This window comes from Macrotis lagotis, chromosome 2 (genome assembly GCF_037893015.1).
Source record: "Macrotis lagotis isolate mMagLag1 chromosome 2, bilby.v1.9.chrom.fasta, whole genome shotgun sequence".
Lineage (NCBI taxonomy): Eukaryota > Metazoa > Chordata > Mammalia > Peramelemorphia > Peramelidae > Macrotis > Macrotis lagotis.
In genome coordinates, this window is record NC_133659.1 from 227,277,529 (window position 1) to 227,296,075 (window position 18,547).

Sequence of the window (18,547 nt, forward strand, 5' to 3'; positions counted from 1 at the left end):
CCTGGGGTCTCTTCCTGGAGGTGTTCTGTGAATTCTTTTGAGGACTATTTTTGTCTTCTTGATCTAGTATATTAGGACAACTTCCCATAATAATTTCCTGGAAAATATTTTCCAGGCTCTTTTTTTTTTTGTTCTAGGCTTTTTGTTAGACCTATAATTCATAAATTATCTCTTCTGGATCTATTTACTAAGACATTTGTTTTGCCTAAAAGATAATTTACATTTTCTTCAATTTTTTTAGCCTTTTGATTTTGTTTGTTGTAATCATGATATTTCATAGAGTCTTTAGTTTCTGTTTGTCCCAATCTAATTTTTAAGCTTCTATTTTTTTTTTTAGGTTTTTGCAAGGCAATGGGGTTAAAGTGGCTTGCCCAAGGCCACACAGGCAATTATTAAGTATCTGAGGCTGGATTTGAACCCAGGTACTCCTGACTCCAGAGGTGGTGCTCTATCCACTGCACCACCTAGCCTCCCCTAAGCTTCTATTTTTTTTTCAATTAGCTTTTGGATTTCCTTTTCCATTTGATTAATTTTACCTTTTGATGAGTTGTATTCCTTTTCCAGTTAGTCAGTTTTTATTTTTTGATGAGTAATATTCTTTTTCCAGTTGATTATTTTTACTTTTAAAGGAGTTATTCTTTGGTCAATATTTCATAATTTTTCTGCACAGGTCTCATTTCTTTTTTCCCCACTTTTCTTCATCCTCTTGTTTTTGATTTTTAAAATTTTTTTTAAGCTCTTCTATGAAGTTTTGGATTTGAGTCCAATTCATAAACTCCCTCGAGAGTTCTCATATAGGTAATTTTTCACTGCTTTCTTCTTCTTTTGGGGTGGCATTTTTATCATCCCTATCTGAATAGTAGCTTTCTGTGGTTAGTGCTCTTTTTGGTTTTTTGCTCATTTTGATTGTTGTGCCCTGCTCCTGGGTATAGGGAATATAGTCCGCAACTTTTTGTGCAGGCTCTGATCTCTGGCTTATTGCTGGCCAAGATTTTGCTTAGGCAACCCTGGCATTACCTATGCAGAGGTTTGTTTGCTCCTTTATGTCCAGGCTCTGCCTATGCAGTAGTTTGTTCCCAACCCAGTCCTATCTGTTGCCCCAGTGTCCCCAGAGTTCAGACCTTGTCTAGAGATGGGACCTCCCTGATGGTTTGCTGTCTCTCTGTGGGGACCTGGGCTGCACTGTGGCAGCTCTCCCACCTCTCTGGGCTTTATTTCCCCTTTCCCCCCAAAGAGAAAGACCTTCACTGAAGATCCTCCATGATGTTTATAGTTGAAAACTTGTTTAGATCTTTTTTTTGGTAGTGTCTGTAGCTTTAATGTCTGTGTAGAGGCTTCATTTAACATCGTGTAGGGAAAAAACTTCAGGAGTATGCTAGCTTCATGCTGCCATCTTGGCTCCACCCCAGAAGTCAGTCATTTCTTTTTTTAATCTTTTCTCAATTTCATGAAAAGATAGTTTTCAACATTCATTTTTTTGTAAAATTTTGAGTTTCTTATTTTCCCCTTCCCTCCTTTTCCTTCCCCCTTTCCATGATAGCAAGTTATCTGATATAGATTATACATGTACAATCATATTAAACATATTTCCATATTAGTCGTACAACTATTTATTTTTGGTCTTTAGTCAGTAATATCCATAAATTGTTGAGAGCTGCAATAATAGAGTTATCAATAGCAATTCCCTTTTATACATGAGGCTTTCAGATTAACAAAGCAAAGACAATTACTGTTAGTATTTTACAGATGACAAAATTGGCCAAGAAGGTGCCCCAAAGCTGTGAAAGGTGCCAGAATGACTCCCACTTTGTTTTATGATAAGACCTTTAATATTCAGGTCATATAATCATTTACGTCTAAACAATTTTTGCTAGATTGTTTTCCTGATTTTCCAGAATATTTTGTAAATAGATTTCTAGTGCTCTTAATTTACCACCAAGGGAATACAATTGCTAGGGTTGGAGGGAGCAGGCATACCCAATTTGAATAGTCATTGGGAAAGACCATGATTGTAGTAAGCATGAAATAATACTTCAATCACTTTGATAAGACCCAGAGCACAGAGGTAAACATCCTAGGGATACTGAGGCATACTGCTTGAGGACTGGGAGGGGGGGATGGTAGAGGGAGGTAGTAGTAAGCATGGGGAAAAGAATAAGGAGGGGGAGGAACACAGATTTGAGTTGGAAGCATTCAAGCAGCTTGGACCCTTAGTAGGTGAAGGGTTTGAGGAGGCATGAGTTTGAGATTTCATTTTTGTAGGGTGTAAGGGACTGTTGTGTGTGGGAGTACTGTAAACTTTCATCACCTGGTGTCCTTGAGCACCAGAGCACTATTTTACTGGTTGATTGAAGAGTGCCATGGGAGTGGGAATGGACCAGGGACTGGAGAGGATATTTAAACACTTGTATTCTGGTAAATAAAGGGAGATCTAGGAAATCTTGGAGGATAAGTTAGCCCACAGGAACCGAACACATCCTATGCAGCTAGTTTAACTGGAACCTAACAGTAGGCTTTTGGTAGTATGGGACAGACTTACTCTTATTCATGCCTCCTTAAGCTTGCTCCATTGACATATCCACCAGCAACCACAGGGTTTAATTCATTAGCATGATGTTTACTGGTATTCTGCTGATCCTATTCAAAGTTCTGGAGCTTCTCTGAGGCTTACAGGGCAGTTAGCAAGCTTTTGATTTCCTCTAATTTAACAAGTAATTGGGGGTGGCTAGGTGGTGCGGTGGATGAAGCACCGGCCCTGGAGTCAGGAGTACCTGGGTTCAAATCCAGCTCAGACACTTAATAATTACCTAGCTGTGTGGCCTTGGGCAAGCCTCTTAACCCCATTTGCCTTGCAAAAATCTAAAAAAAAAAACCCCATTAATTTAGCAAGTAATATCAAGATGTGGCCTTCCTTAATTTATTAGGATTTACAGTGACTCTTATGCTTTGTCAATTTATAAGACTTGGAACTATTTTGTTTTTGAGATATTATTGCCTTGAAAAATAATACAAATCATTTTTCCTATTTGTTTATTTTTCAAGGCAATAATATCTCAAAAACAAATCCTTTTGTTTTTCTACTCTTTCCTGAGTGGCCATTCAAAATGAAAAAAAAAAGAGAGAGTAACAGCTGCTTAATGTTGAGCTTAAAAATCTCTATGTTTGAGAAACTTAAACCTTCTTACTAAAAAATTTTCACTCCTAAAATTTATGGTGGTTATATTAGTTGATAAGTTTATGAGTTCCCAGCAGGCACATATAGGACACTTTCCCTTCCCCCCCCCTTTCTGTCTTCTCCATAGCAAGCAAGCAAACAGTTAACAAACAAGGAAACCTTTCTACTTTGTGTAGATTATACCAAAAAGATAAAGGTTTCTTCCAAAAGAGGGCTCTCCAGTAAGTACTGTTTTCAGTTCATATACAAACAAAACTTAGATAAAGCAAAACCATCTCTGTCCTGATATCACACACATATTCAGTGGAAAGGTTGCACTCTCACATTAGTTTTGACTCTTGGGAGAATAATAAATTATTCAGATGCTGTGATTACCTTATTGGAAGTTAATTAAACAGATCTGTTTCATCACAGACACATGGAGAAGATAAGGGAGTAAAGATAAGAGGAAAGTTTATTAGCTCTTGGCCACAGGTTTAGTTCTTGCCAACCAGATGTAGAAGGCTTAGCTGAGCTGGTAGGGGGAAAAACAAACAGAAAACCGGAGAAATACAAGTGGGGGGTGGGGAGAGTAAGGAGTTGAGAAAGGATGATTGATAAACAATAAACGCATTCTTTCTGGAAAACCAGTATAATCCCCCTGGTAAAATAATTAGCTTGCTTTAAGCCAAGTAAACTCCATCTGGCGTCAAAGTCAGCTTGGTTTCCTCCTTTTCCAATTCAGGAAATTGATTTTAGATGAAAAGTTCTGAGTTATCCAACTCTTCTGAAACCCTATTTAGGAATTGTCCTACATCTAGGCAGAGATTGAACTCTCTGCTTTAACCTTACACTTATCCACCTAGTCAACCCCTGATTTTTTTGTGTGGATGAAGCAAAATTCAGTTTCCTGGACATTTTTTAGTAACACAATATAGAATATATTCTAGTGTCTGTAGATTGACAGGCATCAGGAAAGGAAGTTAGAGAAAGAGCTTTTCTTGGGATTTTCCTCAGTCTGGGTCTTCGACCCACTCCTTTCTAAAATTTAATCCTTCCCTACCCTAGATTAGGTTTTGTTTTGTTATGCTAACCTCCCAAATTAGGTTCAGACTTTCTTTATCCTCCATTTATACAGATTGCTTATTGTATGACCTAGTTTCACACACAGTAATTTGATACATTAAGTGGAGTTAAGAGACTGTTCTTACTCAATTATACTTTCTTCAGTCAAAAAATGTTCTCTCCTATTAATGCACCAGAGCTAGAGGGAATGGTTTAACCACATTTCTTAGTTTTCATGGTAGCTAGGTGGCTTAGTTGATAAAATGCAGGGGTTGGAGTCAGGAAGACCTGCATTCAAAATTGGCCTCAGACACTTGCTAGTTATGTGACCCTGGACAAGTCGCTTAACCTCTCTTAGTTCTAATCCACTGGAGAAGGAAATGGCAAATACTTTAGTAACTTGCCAAGAAAGCCTCATGGATCTTGTGGTCCACCCAATCATGAAGAGTCAGATGACAACAATTACACCTCAGACCTAAACGAAAAATATACACATGTTCTGGGGATAAGACAAAAAAATAGACCAATTCTTCTACAAAGGTTAATTGAAATGATAAAAATTTTTCTCTAAAGGAACAATCTTCTGCAGCCATAGAACAAACAGAATAGGATTTAAAGGAGCCAGACTAACAACAGAAAGAGATTATCAAGAAAAAAAATTTTCTCCTCATTTAAAAAAAATCATATCTAGAGGAATTCTGGACTATGGGCTGCTAGCAAGTTTTTCCTCTTAAAAGAAATTTAAAAGGAAGACTTACATGGTTCAAATCTGACACCACAATGAGGAAAAGGAAAGAAGGAAATAGCCAATGTTCTCTGCTCATATCTCCATGTTTCAGACTCCCTATCCAGGTTACCAAAAGAAATTTTGAAAGGGGGGAAAAAAGTTACAGCTTATAATTTAGCTATAAATCACCAAAAAAAAAGAATTATTTCATTGTTATAGGCTATGGAATGACATTGGTGAGCTCATGCACAGAGAAGGAAAGTCTCTGCAGTAAGCAAATGGTTTTTTTTTAGGTTTTTGCAAGGCAATGGGGTTAGTTAAGTGACTTGCACAAGGCCACACAGCTAGGTAATTATTGTCTGAGGTGAGATTTGAACTCAGGTCTTCCTGACTCCAGGGCCCGTGCTCTCTCCACTGCACCACCAAGCTACCCCTTGCAAGCAAGCTTTTGAATGTCAATCTTTCCCTGCAGGTATACAGAAAGTATATATAATCAGTAGGGTCATAGTCTGCTACAAGTCTTAGGAGAAATTTCTTATGCTTTAAGAGAAGGGACAGAAATTTGCTCATCTGCTAGTCTGTTCTTGACTTTAGATTCTAAGACAAAGGAGAGATGGATTCCAGGTGGGAAGTAAACCCTCTTCTTGGAGGGGCCTTGCCCAAGAAGAAAACTAAACTATAAATGTGATCATCATTTATACTGAAATAGAAACTCATTATAAAATGAAATTACATGCATCAAAGAAAAAAATATAAGGTCTTTCATCCTCTACCACCATATTTCTCTTAAGCTAAATTTTCCTCCATTTTAGTGTTTTTGGATTCCAAATCTTTTGCTGTATTTTTCAATTCTTAAAAGATTCATTATAAGAGATTCAATTATTTTTGTAATCTGATAAATACATTTTAAAATCTTTTTGTCTTGGACACATATACTTCTAATTTCTTCTTTGGGATTTCATTTCTCTTTCATATTCTTTTATAACACTTCTTTTAGTTGTTGCATGCTCTCTTTGGAGGAGTCTATAAGATTCTTCATTTCACTAGGTAATGGGTCACTTTCCTTCATATTATTTGTTAAGAAAACTTTTATATTTGAAGATTGATTAAACCAATGTTGATTTATCTTATACTCAAATTTTTCATCAAGACCTTTGTTCTTAAAATCTTTGATTTTATATTCTCGTTACTCACTTTCTGATCCTTCTTTCTTTTCTGGTGGATAGAAGTGGATCCCAGTGTTTTTTCCTCTTCTAAAAAAAAAAGCTTTTCAATAAAAAAATTCTTTGAATTCCTAGTATAATTTTATATATTGCTTATAAAATTCTAGATTTATTAAGTACTTAATATAACTACAATAATAACTTTTGTCTTCCAAACTTCAAATTAAAATTATACATTAAATGTATATGTAACATTTTATTCTATTTGAAATTATGAGAGCTAAATATAAAAGTATAGAACCCTAATTGTAAAATACTTATATGTTTTACAAGGCATTTTATAAAAAAAATTTAAAAAATAATCCAGTAAGATAATCATTATTTATCTATGAGACTTTTTATTAAATTTCCTCATTTTACAAATTTTGTAATTATAACCTATCAGATGTTTAGCAAAATACAATAATCATTTATACTCATTATTTGTATGTCAAACTTTTTTTAAATTTAAACAAAGATTTGCAATATTAACTCAAGACCAAAAATACTCTTAAATCTGGTCCCACATTGGGTTTATTTCTATATTTTCATTTTAGAACAAAAATAAAATAATTACTCATAGGGCAACTAGGTGTCACAGTGGAGCACTGCCCCTGGAGTCAGGAGGTCCTGAGTTCAAATTCAACCTCAGATACTTAACTTGTGTGACCTTGGACAAGCCACTTAACCCCATTGCCTTGCAAAAAAAAAAAAAAAAAGAACCACCTAGCAAGAATTCCTGGAAGAATTAAATATGGGCAGTAGAGAAAAATTCGGGAAAAGAGAGTGAACAAGAAAATTATGATGAGAGTAGTTGGTAAAAGAGGCATACAAATACACTGGAGAAATAACAACTTAAACAACAGATTTGGCATAATAGTAAAAGAGATAAAAAAAAATCCCTTAAAACAAACTAGGCCAAATGAAAAAAAGTTTAAGGGAAAAAAATTCCTTAAAAATTCCTTAAAAATTCAAGAGAACAATAAAGCAAAAAAGCCCCATTAAAGCAAAGTTAAAAGAATGAAAAAAATAGAAGAAAATATGAAATTAAAAAAACTGATCTGGACAATAGATTAAAAGTAGATAATTTAAAAATTGTTGAACTCCTTGAAAGTCATGATTTTTTTTAAAAAAGGGTCTCAACATCATAGTTCAAGAAATTATCAAGGAAAACTGCTCTGATATCCTTGATCCAGAGGATAAAATAAAAATTGAAAGGATCTACCATTCACCTCCTAAAGGAGATCCCCAAATGAAAACCCCTAGGTATATTTCAACCAAATTCCAGAACTCCTAGGTCAAGGACAAGCAACTAGAAGCAAGTCTAATATCATGAAGCCATAGTCGGAACCATAAAAGATTACGTGGTTTTCACAAAGGTTGGATGGCTTGGAATATGATATTCTAAAAGACAAAGGAGCTAGGATTATAATCAAGTAAAACATCCTCAGAAAAACCCAGGCAAAAAAATTGCCTCCTATAGAAGGTAATGCTTGAACCTAACTCTCATTGGAGTTAGTTTAAGAGGGAAGGGGGAAAAAAAAAAAATATATATATATATATATATATATATATATATATATATATATATATGTATGTATATATATGTGTATATATGTGTGTGTGTGTGTGTGTGTGTGTGTGTGTGTGTGTGTGTGTGTCCTTGTTGTTGTTGTTTAGGAATTATATAAAACAGCCATTGAGTTCCTGAAACTAGAGAAAATTGAGCTTGGAGGAGTGAGAGGAAACATTCTTGGACACTTGGTGAATCAAATTTATGAGGAAGTCTTTGAACTGGTGAAAATTTTTACAGAATGTAAATATGATCCCTTGGATCCTGGAGACTCGGTAAGCAACTTGTCTTAATTATCTCAAGACTTTAGGTTTGGTTTTACACGGAAAATTATTTTCATAAAACATATCCAAGGAGGTGGAGAGACCCAAAGATTTTGGAAAGGGCATGAAAAGTTCCTTCTCTATTACATAACAATGCCAGATCAGGTCTTCACAGTGTTATCACCATGACAACCATTTCAGATCCACACACCCAGATTTTAACTCATACATTTCTGTAGATAGCAGTTATCACTTTTGCAGGCTGATTGCTTTTCTTTGCTTTTTTTTTTAATCAACAGAGTTTTGATGAGGATTATGCTGATTTTGTGAACAAGATTCAAGATTTGGATAGAAGACTGGCAACCATATTTTGTCAGGGATTCCAAGATTGTAATTCCATTGAATCTTGTGTTAAGGTATGACTTCCCAGGAAATTAAGGTTAAGTTAATACCTTGGAACTATAATTTCGGATAATTATAGAACTAGGGGAGTCAGAATGTCATAGTTGGAAGGGATTGATTTTTAGAGAACATCCTAGTGGGAACTTTGTTTCACTCCTAATCTCAGAAAGGCTTTTGTAAGGGAAGCACTTTTTGTCAATCTTAAAATACTATAGAAAAGTTATCTCAATCTTCGATAGTCCAATCCCTTTATTTTTTGAAATAGAGAAACTAAGATGCCAGAGAAGTTACAATAACTTTCCCAAGGAAACTCAGTGTAGAAATTCCATTGCATAAGAACAGGAGGTTAAATGACCTGTCCAGGGACATACAATTAATAACTGGTAGAATTTAAATATAGATTTTCCTGATTTCAAGTCCACCAGCTCATTATTTTCTCTTTTTCCCCTAGTTTATCCAGCTAATGATCATGCTAAATCACTTGCAGTTCTGATTTCTACATTTAGAAGAAAATATTGTGAGAAAGAAATGATAATTGCTTTACATGCTGCCCAGTAAAGAAATAGTCACACATTTAAACTGATATTCAATTCTACGATTATTTAAATGGGGGGGAGGGGAAGGGGAATCAAATAGTAGAAAAACTGCCATAAATTAGGACACTATGCTGATCTAAATATTTGTAACTCTTCTGATCATAGGATACCAGATTAAGAGATGGAAGGAGCCTTGTAGATCACCTAAATTTCTCTGCAAAGGGTCAGATAGTAAATATTGTAGGTGTTGCAAGTCAAAAGGCAAAATTGAGGATGTATAGGTACTTATATATAATAATAATAATAAGAAAAAACATTTCTACCATCTTTTTAATTGATGGAATTCAAAACATCATAATGTACACATTTGGTAAAACATATCTTCTAATAGGACAAATAGAATTTTGGGGAGAATGATATTGCCTTTATTTAAAAAATATTTTTTCTTTGATAATATTTTATTTTTCCCCCAATTACATGTCAAGACAATTTTTTAGTTTAGTCAAGATTTTGAGTTACAAATTTTTCTCCTTTCCTTCCTCCCCCCTCCTATTCCTAAAATGGTAGTCAATTTTATATAGATTATACATGTGCTATCATATGTAGTATATTTTCCTATTAGTCATAGTTATAAAAGAAGAAATAGCTCAAAAAGAAAAAAGCCATGAAAAAGAATAAAATAAGTGAAAAAAGTAAGTTTTGACCTGCATTCAGAGTCTTATCAGTTCTTTATCTGGATATGTATAGCATTTCCTTTTTAAGTCCTTTGTATTTGTCTTGATCATTGTGTTGCTGAGAAGAGCTAAGTCATTCATAGTTGATCATCACATAATGTTGCTGATACTGTGTACAGTTTTCCTGGTTTTGCACTTTTCACTTTGCAGGTAATTCATACAAGTCTTTCTAGACTTTTCTGCTGAAATCTGACTGCTCATCATTTCTTGTTGCACTGTAGCATTCCATTACATTCATATGCCACAACTTCTTCAAGCATTCCCTGGCATCCAACCCCTGAATTTCCAATATTTTGTCATCAAGAAAAGGGTGCTATAAATATTTTTGCACATTAGTCTTTGGGCAAATGTAGGAGCTTCTAATTTTCTTTGGTATTCTTCATTATTGCTTTTTTAAAAAGTTGTTTTTATGGAAATATATATATATATGTATATATATATATATATATATATACATATATATATATATATAAGAGCTTGGCTCTCATAAAATGTTTCACATAAGTTTTGCTAGTCTTTTTAAGAACTTTATTTTTGTTTATTGGTTCTGTAATTATCTTGGTTTTTCCAACACTGACTACTCTTGTCTTTGATCATCTTTTCTCACTTGCGGGGTGTGAGATAAAACCTCAGTTATTTTGATGAAATTAGCTTTTTAAAAATTGCTATCTTTTTATATTGTCAGAAGAGAGGAACAAGACTCAGATAACAAATATTTTGTCTGGATAGGCTCATATCCAAATATATAAACTTATAAAAATCTATGTAGATTTCTAGTCACAATCTGGAAATAAATGGTCAAACCTTAATTTTTCTAATTACCATATTCATAAGATGACTTTATTAAATGTATAATAATATTTATGTTTTCAAATGTAGACTTCACAAAGATATTTCTGCAATCTGACATTTTTTTGTGGTTCATTAAGCTACAAAAATTCCAAGATATCTTTGTTGAAGAATCAGAAACTGAAGGCACCAATTTGGTGACTCAGTTAATGCCTACTGCACACTCAGCTGCACTTTATAATTTTCTAATTTAATGTTTTTCTCCAAGTGAAATATATGTACATAATACTTAGTACACATCCTATTGACTTGTTAAATCAAATATCCCTTTAATTAATTTTCTGTTTCTGACTTTGATTGTCTTGTAACCCAGAATGTCTGTTTTATTTGTTAATTGTTCTATTTGTTAATATAATAAAAAAATATTGGAAAGAGCAGTAAAGGTTGTGCAGGGGTTAATCTGATAATAGATGTGGTTGAACAAGAAGAGGGGGCCTATATATAAATTTGCATGGGGAGGAGGTTAGGAGAAAGATGGACTCTGGAAGAGGGTACCATTAGCCATGGTCCTACTGTGGGAGGTGAAGATGGTTAGATATTAGTAGAGAGCTGTGAAGGAAAACATAGCAAAGAGATACATACCTCAGGGAGGAAACTGAATTGAATTGAAGCATATTTTTCTAGTTATGAAATACATGCTCTAGGATATTAATGCCCTGGAACAAAATCTTATTCTTCAGATAAAAGTTACGATCCTACCTTAAAGTATTGAATACTGAGTTCTACTTAAAAGGACAATTAGCAAATTCTGGTGACTGCCTGATGTGGCTTTGCTCTGGAAAAAAAATATGATATATCCCAGGATCTTACTGATATTGCCACTCCTTCCACTGGTGTAGACTATATTCTATCAATGTCTTATTCTCCTCCTAGGTAATTTTTGTCTAAATCTTATAATTCCTGCAAAGAGAATATATAGCCCTCACCCTTGGAGGCTTTTATTTGCTGAATATTAATGCTAATAAGTACAACATTTATATCCCAAATGCTAGCAAGTGCAACATTAATAAGGAGCAAAAATTCAGAAACACAATGGTTCCTTTCCCCAGGAGAGATCTAGAGAGCCAACCCAAAAAGGAAGAATTTAAGAAAACTAGTAGTTTTTACCTAAAGTAAATGAGCAAGTAGCTATTTTGCAATGATTCTAGAACATAGTTAACATTTTCAAAAAAAATGTTTACTACAACCTTTGCACTAAATGCAGATCAAATTCTGACTTGTTTCTGTAGGTTAGGACCCTAAGGAGGGCAATTAACTTCTAAGTTCAATATTTGTGGGACCATACTCCTAAAACTTTAGTTCATGCTTATATTTAATGGTAATTGACAATAGCTAAAATAAAAGATATTATTCAGATGGCATCATAAGAACAATTGTAGCAAAACATTTATTCCATAAACCTGGGATGAACCCTCCTACAAATACTCATCAGTGAGAAGAATGGGCACACATACTCTGGTAGAATTCACTGGTTAGAGAGGGACATACATAGGGTATGTTCTTGTCAATTCATAGTTCTAAGACTCCAGGACCCCAATGTCCTTTTTCTTTCCTTGGTGTCTTCCCACTGCTGTTCCCCCTGGACATAGAATCTCTGCTTGGCATGCTACCCCAGGATCCCTGGACCTTTTCCCTACTGAGTGCAGTCTCTCCTACTAGGGGAGTAGGTACTCTAGTGTAGGGTTTTTCCTGGTGAGACACCATAGCTGATGGGAAAGGGAAGGAGTGAATCCTTTTGCAATATCTGTGTAATTCTTTTTTGTAGTTCTATCCTCTGCTGCCAGATGGCACATAATCCAAAGTGACTTTGACTCTTTACCTTATAGGTTTCTCAATTTTTAAAGGGCTGTCAAAGGCATAATTCATTCTTAAATTAGCCAGTAGATAATTGTCTTCTAATTTCATCAGTTTTGATTGGAACAATAGTTAACAAAGTATAAGTCCTTTACAGTTTACACCTTGTTATCTCTGATAGCCCTTACCTCCTATGATTTCATCAGCTGGGCTGGGGGAAAATCAATTGATGAGAATTTTTCCTGATGAGACCCCCACCACACAGACATAGATATAGACACATAGATACACACACACACACACACACACACACACACACACTTTTTCTTTGTCCAAGTCTTACTTATTTAGTTGATACAGTGGTTTGGTAGAGAAAAGCACTCAGAGGCCTGCTTATGTTCAAATCCTAGTGTAACTTACTAGCTATACAACCTTAAAAAGCTCATTTCTTTTTGGGTCTCAGTTTTTTCCATCTCTACAACAAAAGACTGAACTAGATGCCCTCTAGGGTCACTTCTAGCTCAAAATCTGTGATCTCAATTTTTAAGGACATTTCTGATTTGTGTCTTGGTCAAATAGTTTAGAGCCAAAACTATAGGGAGAGTCAAAAAGTTATCTCTACCTCTATGGCCTTAGACAAGTCACTTAACCTCCTAGGCCTTAGTTTCATCATCTGTAAAATGAGGGAATTGGATTGGGTGATGTGTAAGTTTCTCTTTAGTTGTAAAACCTACGATTCTATTACAGAAAAAAAAAGTGAAGGTGTGTAGGAGGAGTTTATTCACTCACTACAGACATGAGAAAAGCTAAAATGTTTGAAAAAAAGAGGATCAAACTGTCTTTTGAAATGTGTTCATGTATCCTTCTCCATTATCCCTAGTACTAAGAATGGTCCTAGGTGAAAGAGAAACAAATGTCTTATGTCTAAGCTACAAGTTCATCTCTTTACTTTTTTCAGCTGTTACACATGTTTGGGCCACTTCTTGAACGGCCTCTAATATTGATGGAAGTTGTTCCCAGGTATACAGTCATCTTGAATATGTTTGATGCTGAATTGGATAATGCCAAGATTTTATATGATAACCAGATATTAGCTACAGATGAAGGAGGTGGAGTCCCACCAATAAATGCAAACATGCCTCCCATTGCTGGACAGATGAAGTGGAGCCTGGAGCTCCAGGAAAGGATAGATGGACCAATGAAGGATTTCAGACCCATTGAACATCCGTAAGTCATGACTTCTTGGGCCAGAAGAGGCACCAAGATACAACTGACTTATTTTTTGACTCTGATTATGAGATAGAGGGACAGCATGAATAATTAACATTAGCTGATAAGTCCCAAACCTTAATTTCAACAAATTTTCAGTTTCATCTTTTATCAAACTTTTATCTACCAGTGGTTTTAGCATCTTGGTGCTCAGGGAAGAAACCTGGATATGACGTCAGAAGACCTAGGTTTCAATCCTGGTTTTAGTAACATTACTTTTGTCACTTCAGGCAAGTCACTTTCCTCTTTTGACTTCAATTTTCTAATCTGTTAAACTATGAAGTAAGACTCAGTTATCCCTTTAAAAAACCCTCCAACTCTAAATCTATAATTCTGTGAGACAAATTTGAACACCTCTTTCTTCTGCCTCTTATTTTTAGCCAAACGTTAGCAAATGGAAAATGTTAGAATTCTGTTAAAGCACTAGTTGGAGTAGTGAACTTCTGAATGCCCTTCAAACTCTTGAGATTCTGTGGTTCTGTGACCCAGGAACTGCAACAAGAATCCTGGAGAAATAAGGGCCCTGGATGAAACACAAATTAGATAATCAATTCCTGAATTAATTGAAAGTTCATTGCCTCAGGATACTGTCATCCAGCAATCATGGTTTATGTAGGTCAAAGGGGTTCTCTAATTGACTGTTATTTTGGATGCATTCTATGAAATCTTATGCTGTTTTTCTGCTTACCTGCAATTCTGATTATAGGGTCATGTCCAGTACAGAGGCTAAGGTGATCTATCAAAAATATGAGGAGATGATGGCTTTACTTCAAAGCTACCGTCAGGTTATTTATAAGCAGTGGATAAAGCGGGTGGATGAAGACTGTGTCTTTAACCTGGGACAGCCCTTGATTCTGAGAAATCCAGTCACAGGCCTCATCCAAGTGAACTTCAGCAAAGCGGTTGGTAGTCATCTTGCTGGGCTATAGGAGGTTGAATATAAGATTGCTGTGTACTAAAAATAAGAGGAGTATTAGAGCTTTGGGGGTAGTTATTTTATGAGAGCTTGTGAGATCCTGAAAATGAAAGCTTCTTCAATCAGAAATCAGAGCATGAATTTAGAAATATGGGATATAAAATATCAAAGTAGTGAAAACAGCTTCAAAGTGTATATTTACAGTTAAATAAGTAGGAAGCCTCATCAAGCTGAAAAAAATATTTTCATATTCCTGGACAAGTCAGCCTGGATTTGTCCAAAAGAGCAGAGGAGTCATTCTCAGAGGATTAAAAGATATCCTACAGTATTTGGAAGGTTCAACAGGAGAGGGTTGGTAGAGAAAGGATAGTAGGTCTGAGTTATTGAAAACTGGGCTTGGTATTCTGGTAGAAGAACATAGGATCTAGATGTTGAGATGGAAGGGACCTTCTATCCAGTACCCTACCAAGTTTCCTCACAACAGTATTTAACTTGTCTGCCATGAAGACACAATCATGACAAAGATGGCTTCTAGAGGCTCGAGGGGATAGGGAAGGGCTCCTAAACCACCACCAAAAAGAATACTTCAAGAAGTGGGTTCTCTTCTCAATTCGTTTCCCACTCTTCCTGGTTGCCTGTGTTCTCCTGTACTCTATTAGTTACTTTTAATCAGTAATGCATTTCTGGTCTTCTCCCTTTTCTAATTTCTTCTCCTTTGGGGCTTATAATTCTCTAGAGCCCACTATAATTGCTTCCTTTATTCTTGGCAATGGAGCTGGATTGATTCATGGATTTCAATTCAACATGTTAGTAGGCTTCCCTGTGGGATAGCCATAAAAGTAAAGTGCCTCAAACCTCAGTGTTCCAAAGGTCACCCAGGGCTAACACTTGGGCTGTTTGTTACAGGATAGTCTGACCTATGAATAGTCAACCCTAGCTGGAAACTAAAAAATAGTTAACGTTTAAGAACTAGGTGGCTAAGATTGTAGTAGCCACAACTACAAAAGCTAGCTGCCTCAAGCACTAGGATTTTGGAAGTGGGGTAGGAAAACAGCAAATTGGTGAGTTGTTCAGTAATTTTTTTTCCCTATAGAAGTTATTTGCAATGGATTCTTTCATTTATCTTATTCTTGTGTTTTCTGAATTTACTGAATTTGAGAAGTTTTTACTTACATTGTTTTGGGGATGGGGCAGGGAGTAGGACCCTAACCCTAGGAAAATCTCACAATCTTTCTAGAATCTAATTGAAGGATTAATATTAATTAATAATATTTATAGCAACTTTTTCCCTCTGATATTCTTTATCTTTCCAGTTAGTGGCTGTTCTAAGAGAGGTCAAGTACTTGAACTTTCAGGATCAAAAAGAGATTCCAACTAGTGCAGAGAGTCTTTTCTCTCAGAATGAAACCTTTCGAAAGTTTGTGGGTAACTTGGAGCTGATTGTTGGTTGGTATAATGAGGTAAGTGATATTTTTGTAAAGAATCTGTTTTTATCTTAAACAGCAACAATGCATAAGATCCCAAGCAGAGCATTCTGGCATGGGGGGCATGTCATAGCAGAGATGAGTGATGGGAGTATTGTATTCAAGGAACAGGAAATTGGCCAGGATGGTTGGGATATAGAGAGTTTGAAGTGAGGAATAAACTATAAAGTAGGAAAGAAACAGGTTGTAAAGCTTTTAAAAGGCCAAAAAAAGACTTCATATCTAATCTTAGGTGTAATAGAGAGCCACTTAAAGTGTGGAAAGGAGTGACATGGAAATTTTTGGAGAACTACATCTCTCTGTTTTGTGCCTCATAGATTGTAAAGGTCATTTGACTAGGTTATTTCTATTATTATATCTTCCAAGAAATCTTGAATGATTTCACTGTAGCTCAGATCCCTGAGAAAGGCGGTAGCTCAAGGGGCCTAGAGTCAGGAAAATCTTAGTTTAAATCCAACCTCAGATACTTCCTAGCTGTGTGACCCTGGGCAAGTCATGTCCTTCTGTCTTTCAAAATGATCAGCTGGAGAAGGAAATGGCAAACTATTCTAATAAGAGGAAAAAACCCAAAAATGGGATCATAAAAGATCAGACACAACTGAAATGACAATAAACAATAAAATGGGAGATACTTTGCTGTAAATGGGCCCATAAAATAGTGTTTTGTTATAGTGACACAAATTCTTGCTTATAATCAAACAAAAAAAAGCACAAGTGTAGTTCAGTGTTGAATATTAATTGTGATTGTTTGCTTGTTCCCCATTAAGGCCCACATCAACAAAGTCCTTGATTGTGATTGTATATACACAACTCACAAAGAGGGTGATAGATATACATTCTCTAGGTTGATTTTTTCAATAGTAATAAAGCCTGATTTGATTTATTTCCCTCCTACAGATAGTTTGTATATATTTCTCTCAATACTGTCATAATTGTATCACCTCCATTACACATATCCTCTAAACACCCTTGGTCAAATATGCTTATCCCATATTTATTCCCTTTAGTATCATTTCTTTCTCCTCTAAGATCATGATGTTCAAGTTCACAAGTGGTGGTTCTACCAGTCTTGTTAGATAAAACAGTTTGTTAAAAATATTTTTTTGCAATTGTTTTCTATTCTCTTCTTTTTGGACAACTTCTTCCATTTTCATCCTTGAATGCATTTGGAATGATTTTATTTCTTTTGATATCCTGCCAAGCTTTCTTTAAACTAGTTTTAGTCATCATTGTTTCTATTTGCTGTATGCATCAATTCTATCCCTAATATCTTTCACTCTTCTTAAGATCTTAGAAATGAGTTTATATTCTAACTGGGTATTGTGTTTGCTATCCATTTCTTTCCATTTGATAAATAAATACATTTGCCAGCTAAGATGGTTTGGGTTTCTTTTGGTTTCTTTGTTTTAACCAATTTAAATTGGTTAAGCTACTGGATAAAAACTATTTTATAATTACTTTTGATTTCAATTCTCTTTTTAATGTTAATTACTTATTTAAATGGTTCAGTTATAAGTAGTTAAATTGTATGCCATTTATTTTTCTCTTTATCTTTTTTTATCAATTTTGATCTTAGTTCCAATGAATCAATGACCTGACTGTGTATACATAGCTGATTCAAAGTTGGCTTTCAAAATGATCAAATATCTTTTCTTGTCTTTTAAATAAAATAAAATGCTTTTCATCTTTTATAGTGTTATAACAATGCTTTCTACTTACTAGCTTGTTTATTTAAAAGAAAATCTTCATGATATAGAGGAATGAAGCTCCGATGTAATCTAAAAATTTTTAGCCTTTCTTCTTCCTGAATCACACTTTTTTATATATTTCTCCCTATTCTCACCTTTTCCTGTGTTTCTATTGAAGTCACCAATGATTAGAGAGAGAGAGAGAGAGAGAGAGAGAGAGAGAGAGAGAGAGAGTGTGTATGTATGTGTATTTGTTTTGGAGCATCTTATCTTAGAATTTCTTGGCAATTGATGTTGGTGTATAAGCTGCGATTATTTTCAGGATAGCTTTTTGTTGTGTTCCAATACATTATAACCAAGTATTCCAAGAAATAATGAATGTGGGTTGTCTAGGTGGTGTAGTGGATAGAGCACCAGCCCTGGAGCCAGGAGAACCTGAGTTCAAATCCAGCCTCAGACACTTAATAATTACCTAGCTATGTGGCCTTGGGCAGGCCACTTAATCCCATTGCCTTGCAAAAAACTTAAAAAAAAAAGAAATAATGAATGTTCATAAAACTCACTCCATGACCTCTCCCTTCTTTATATCTCTTTAACAACAATTTCTGGTTTTGTTTATAGTAAGATGTCAAGATTAATATGGTTCAGCTCCTTCAATAACATATTAAACAAGAATGGCACACTTGGAGTACCAATAATCAAATTAAGCTGTACTGATGGCTTAAAAATTATATAATTCTCAACACTCTTTGCTGGAGAGGAGATAAATAGTGCTAAGAATTATAGAAGTGTGAGATTCATGTGTACCAAGAAATATGTGTGTGAGAATTATATTTACATATATATATGTGCACTATATCAATACATACACACTGATATACATGCTCCTAT

At 35.0% G+C, this 18,547-nt stretch overlaps 1 protein-coding gene across 1 annotated transcript in view; it reads left to right on the forward strand.

Moving 5' to 3' along the window:
* Positions 1–18,547, forward strand: part of DNAH17 (dynein axonemal heavy chain 17) — a 167,789-nt gene that overhangs the window by 17,531 nt on the left and 131,711 nt on the right. The window contains exons 10-14 of the mRNA XM_074225035.1: positions 7,829–7,996; positions 8,284–8,400; positions 13,258–13,526; positions 14,275–14,470; positions 15,798–15,944. Coding sequence (XP_074081136.1) covers positions 7,829–7,996; positions 8,284–8,400; positions 13,258–13,526; positions 14,275–14,470; positions 15,798–15,944 — 897 coding nt within the window. The remainder of the gene's footprint in view (positions 1–7,828; positions 7,997–8,283; positions 8,401–13,257; positions 13,527–14,274; positions 14,471–15,797; positions 15,945–18,547) is intronic.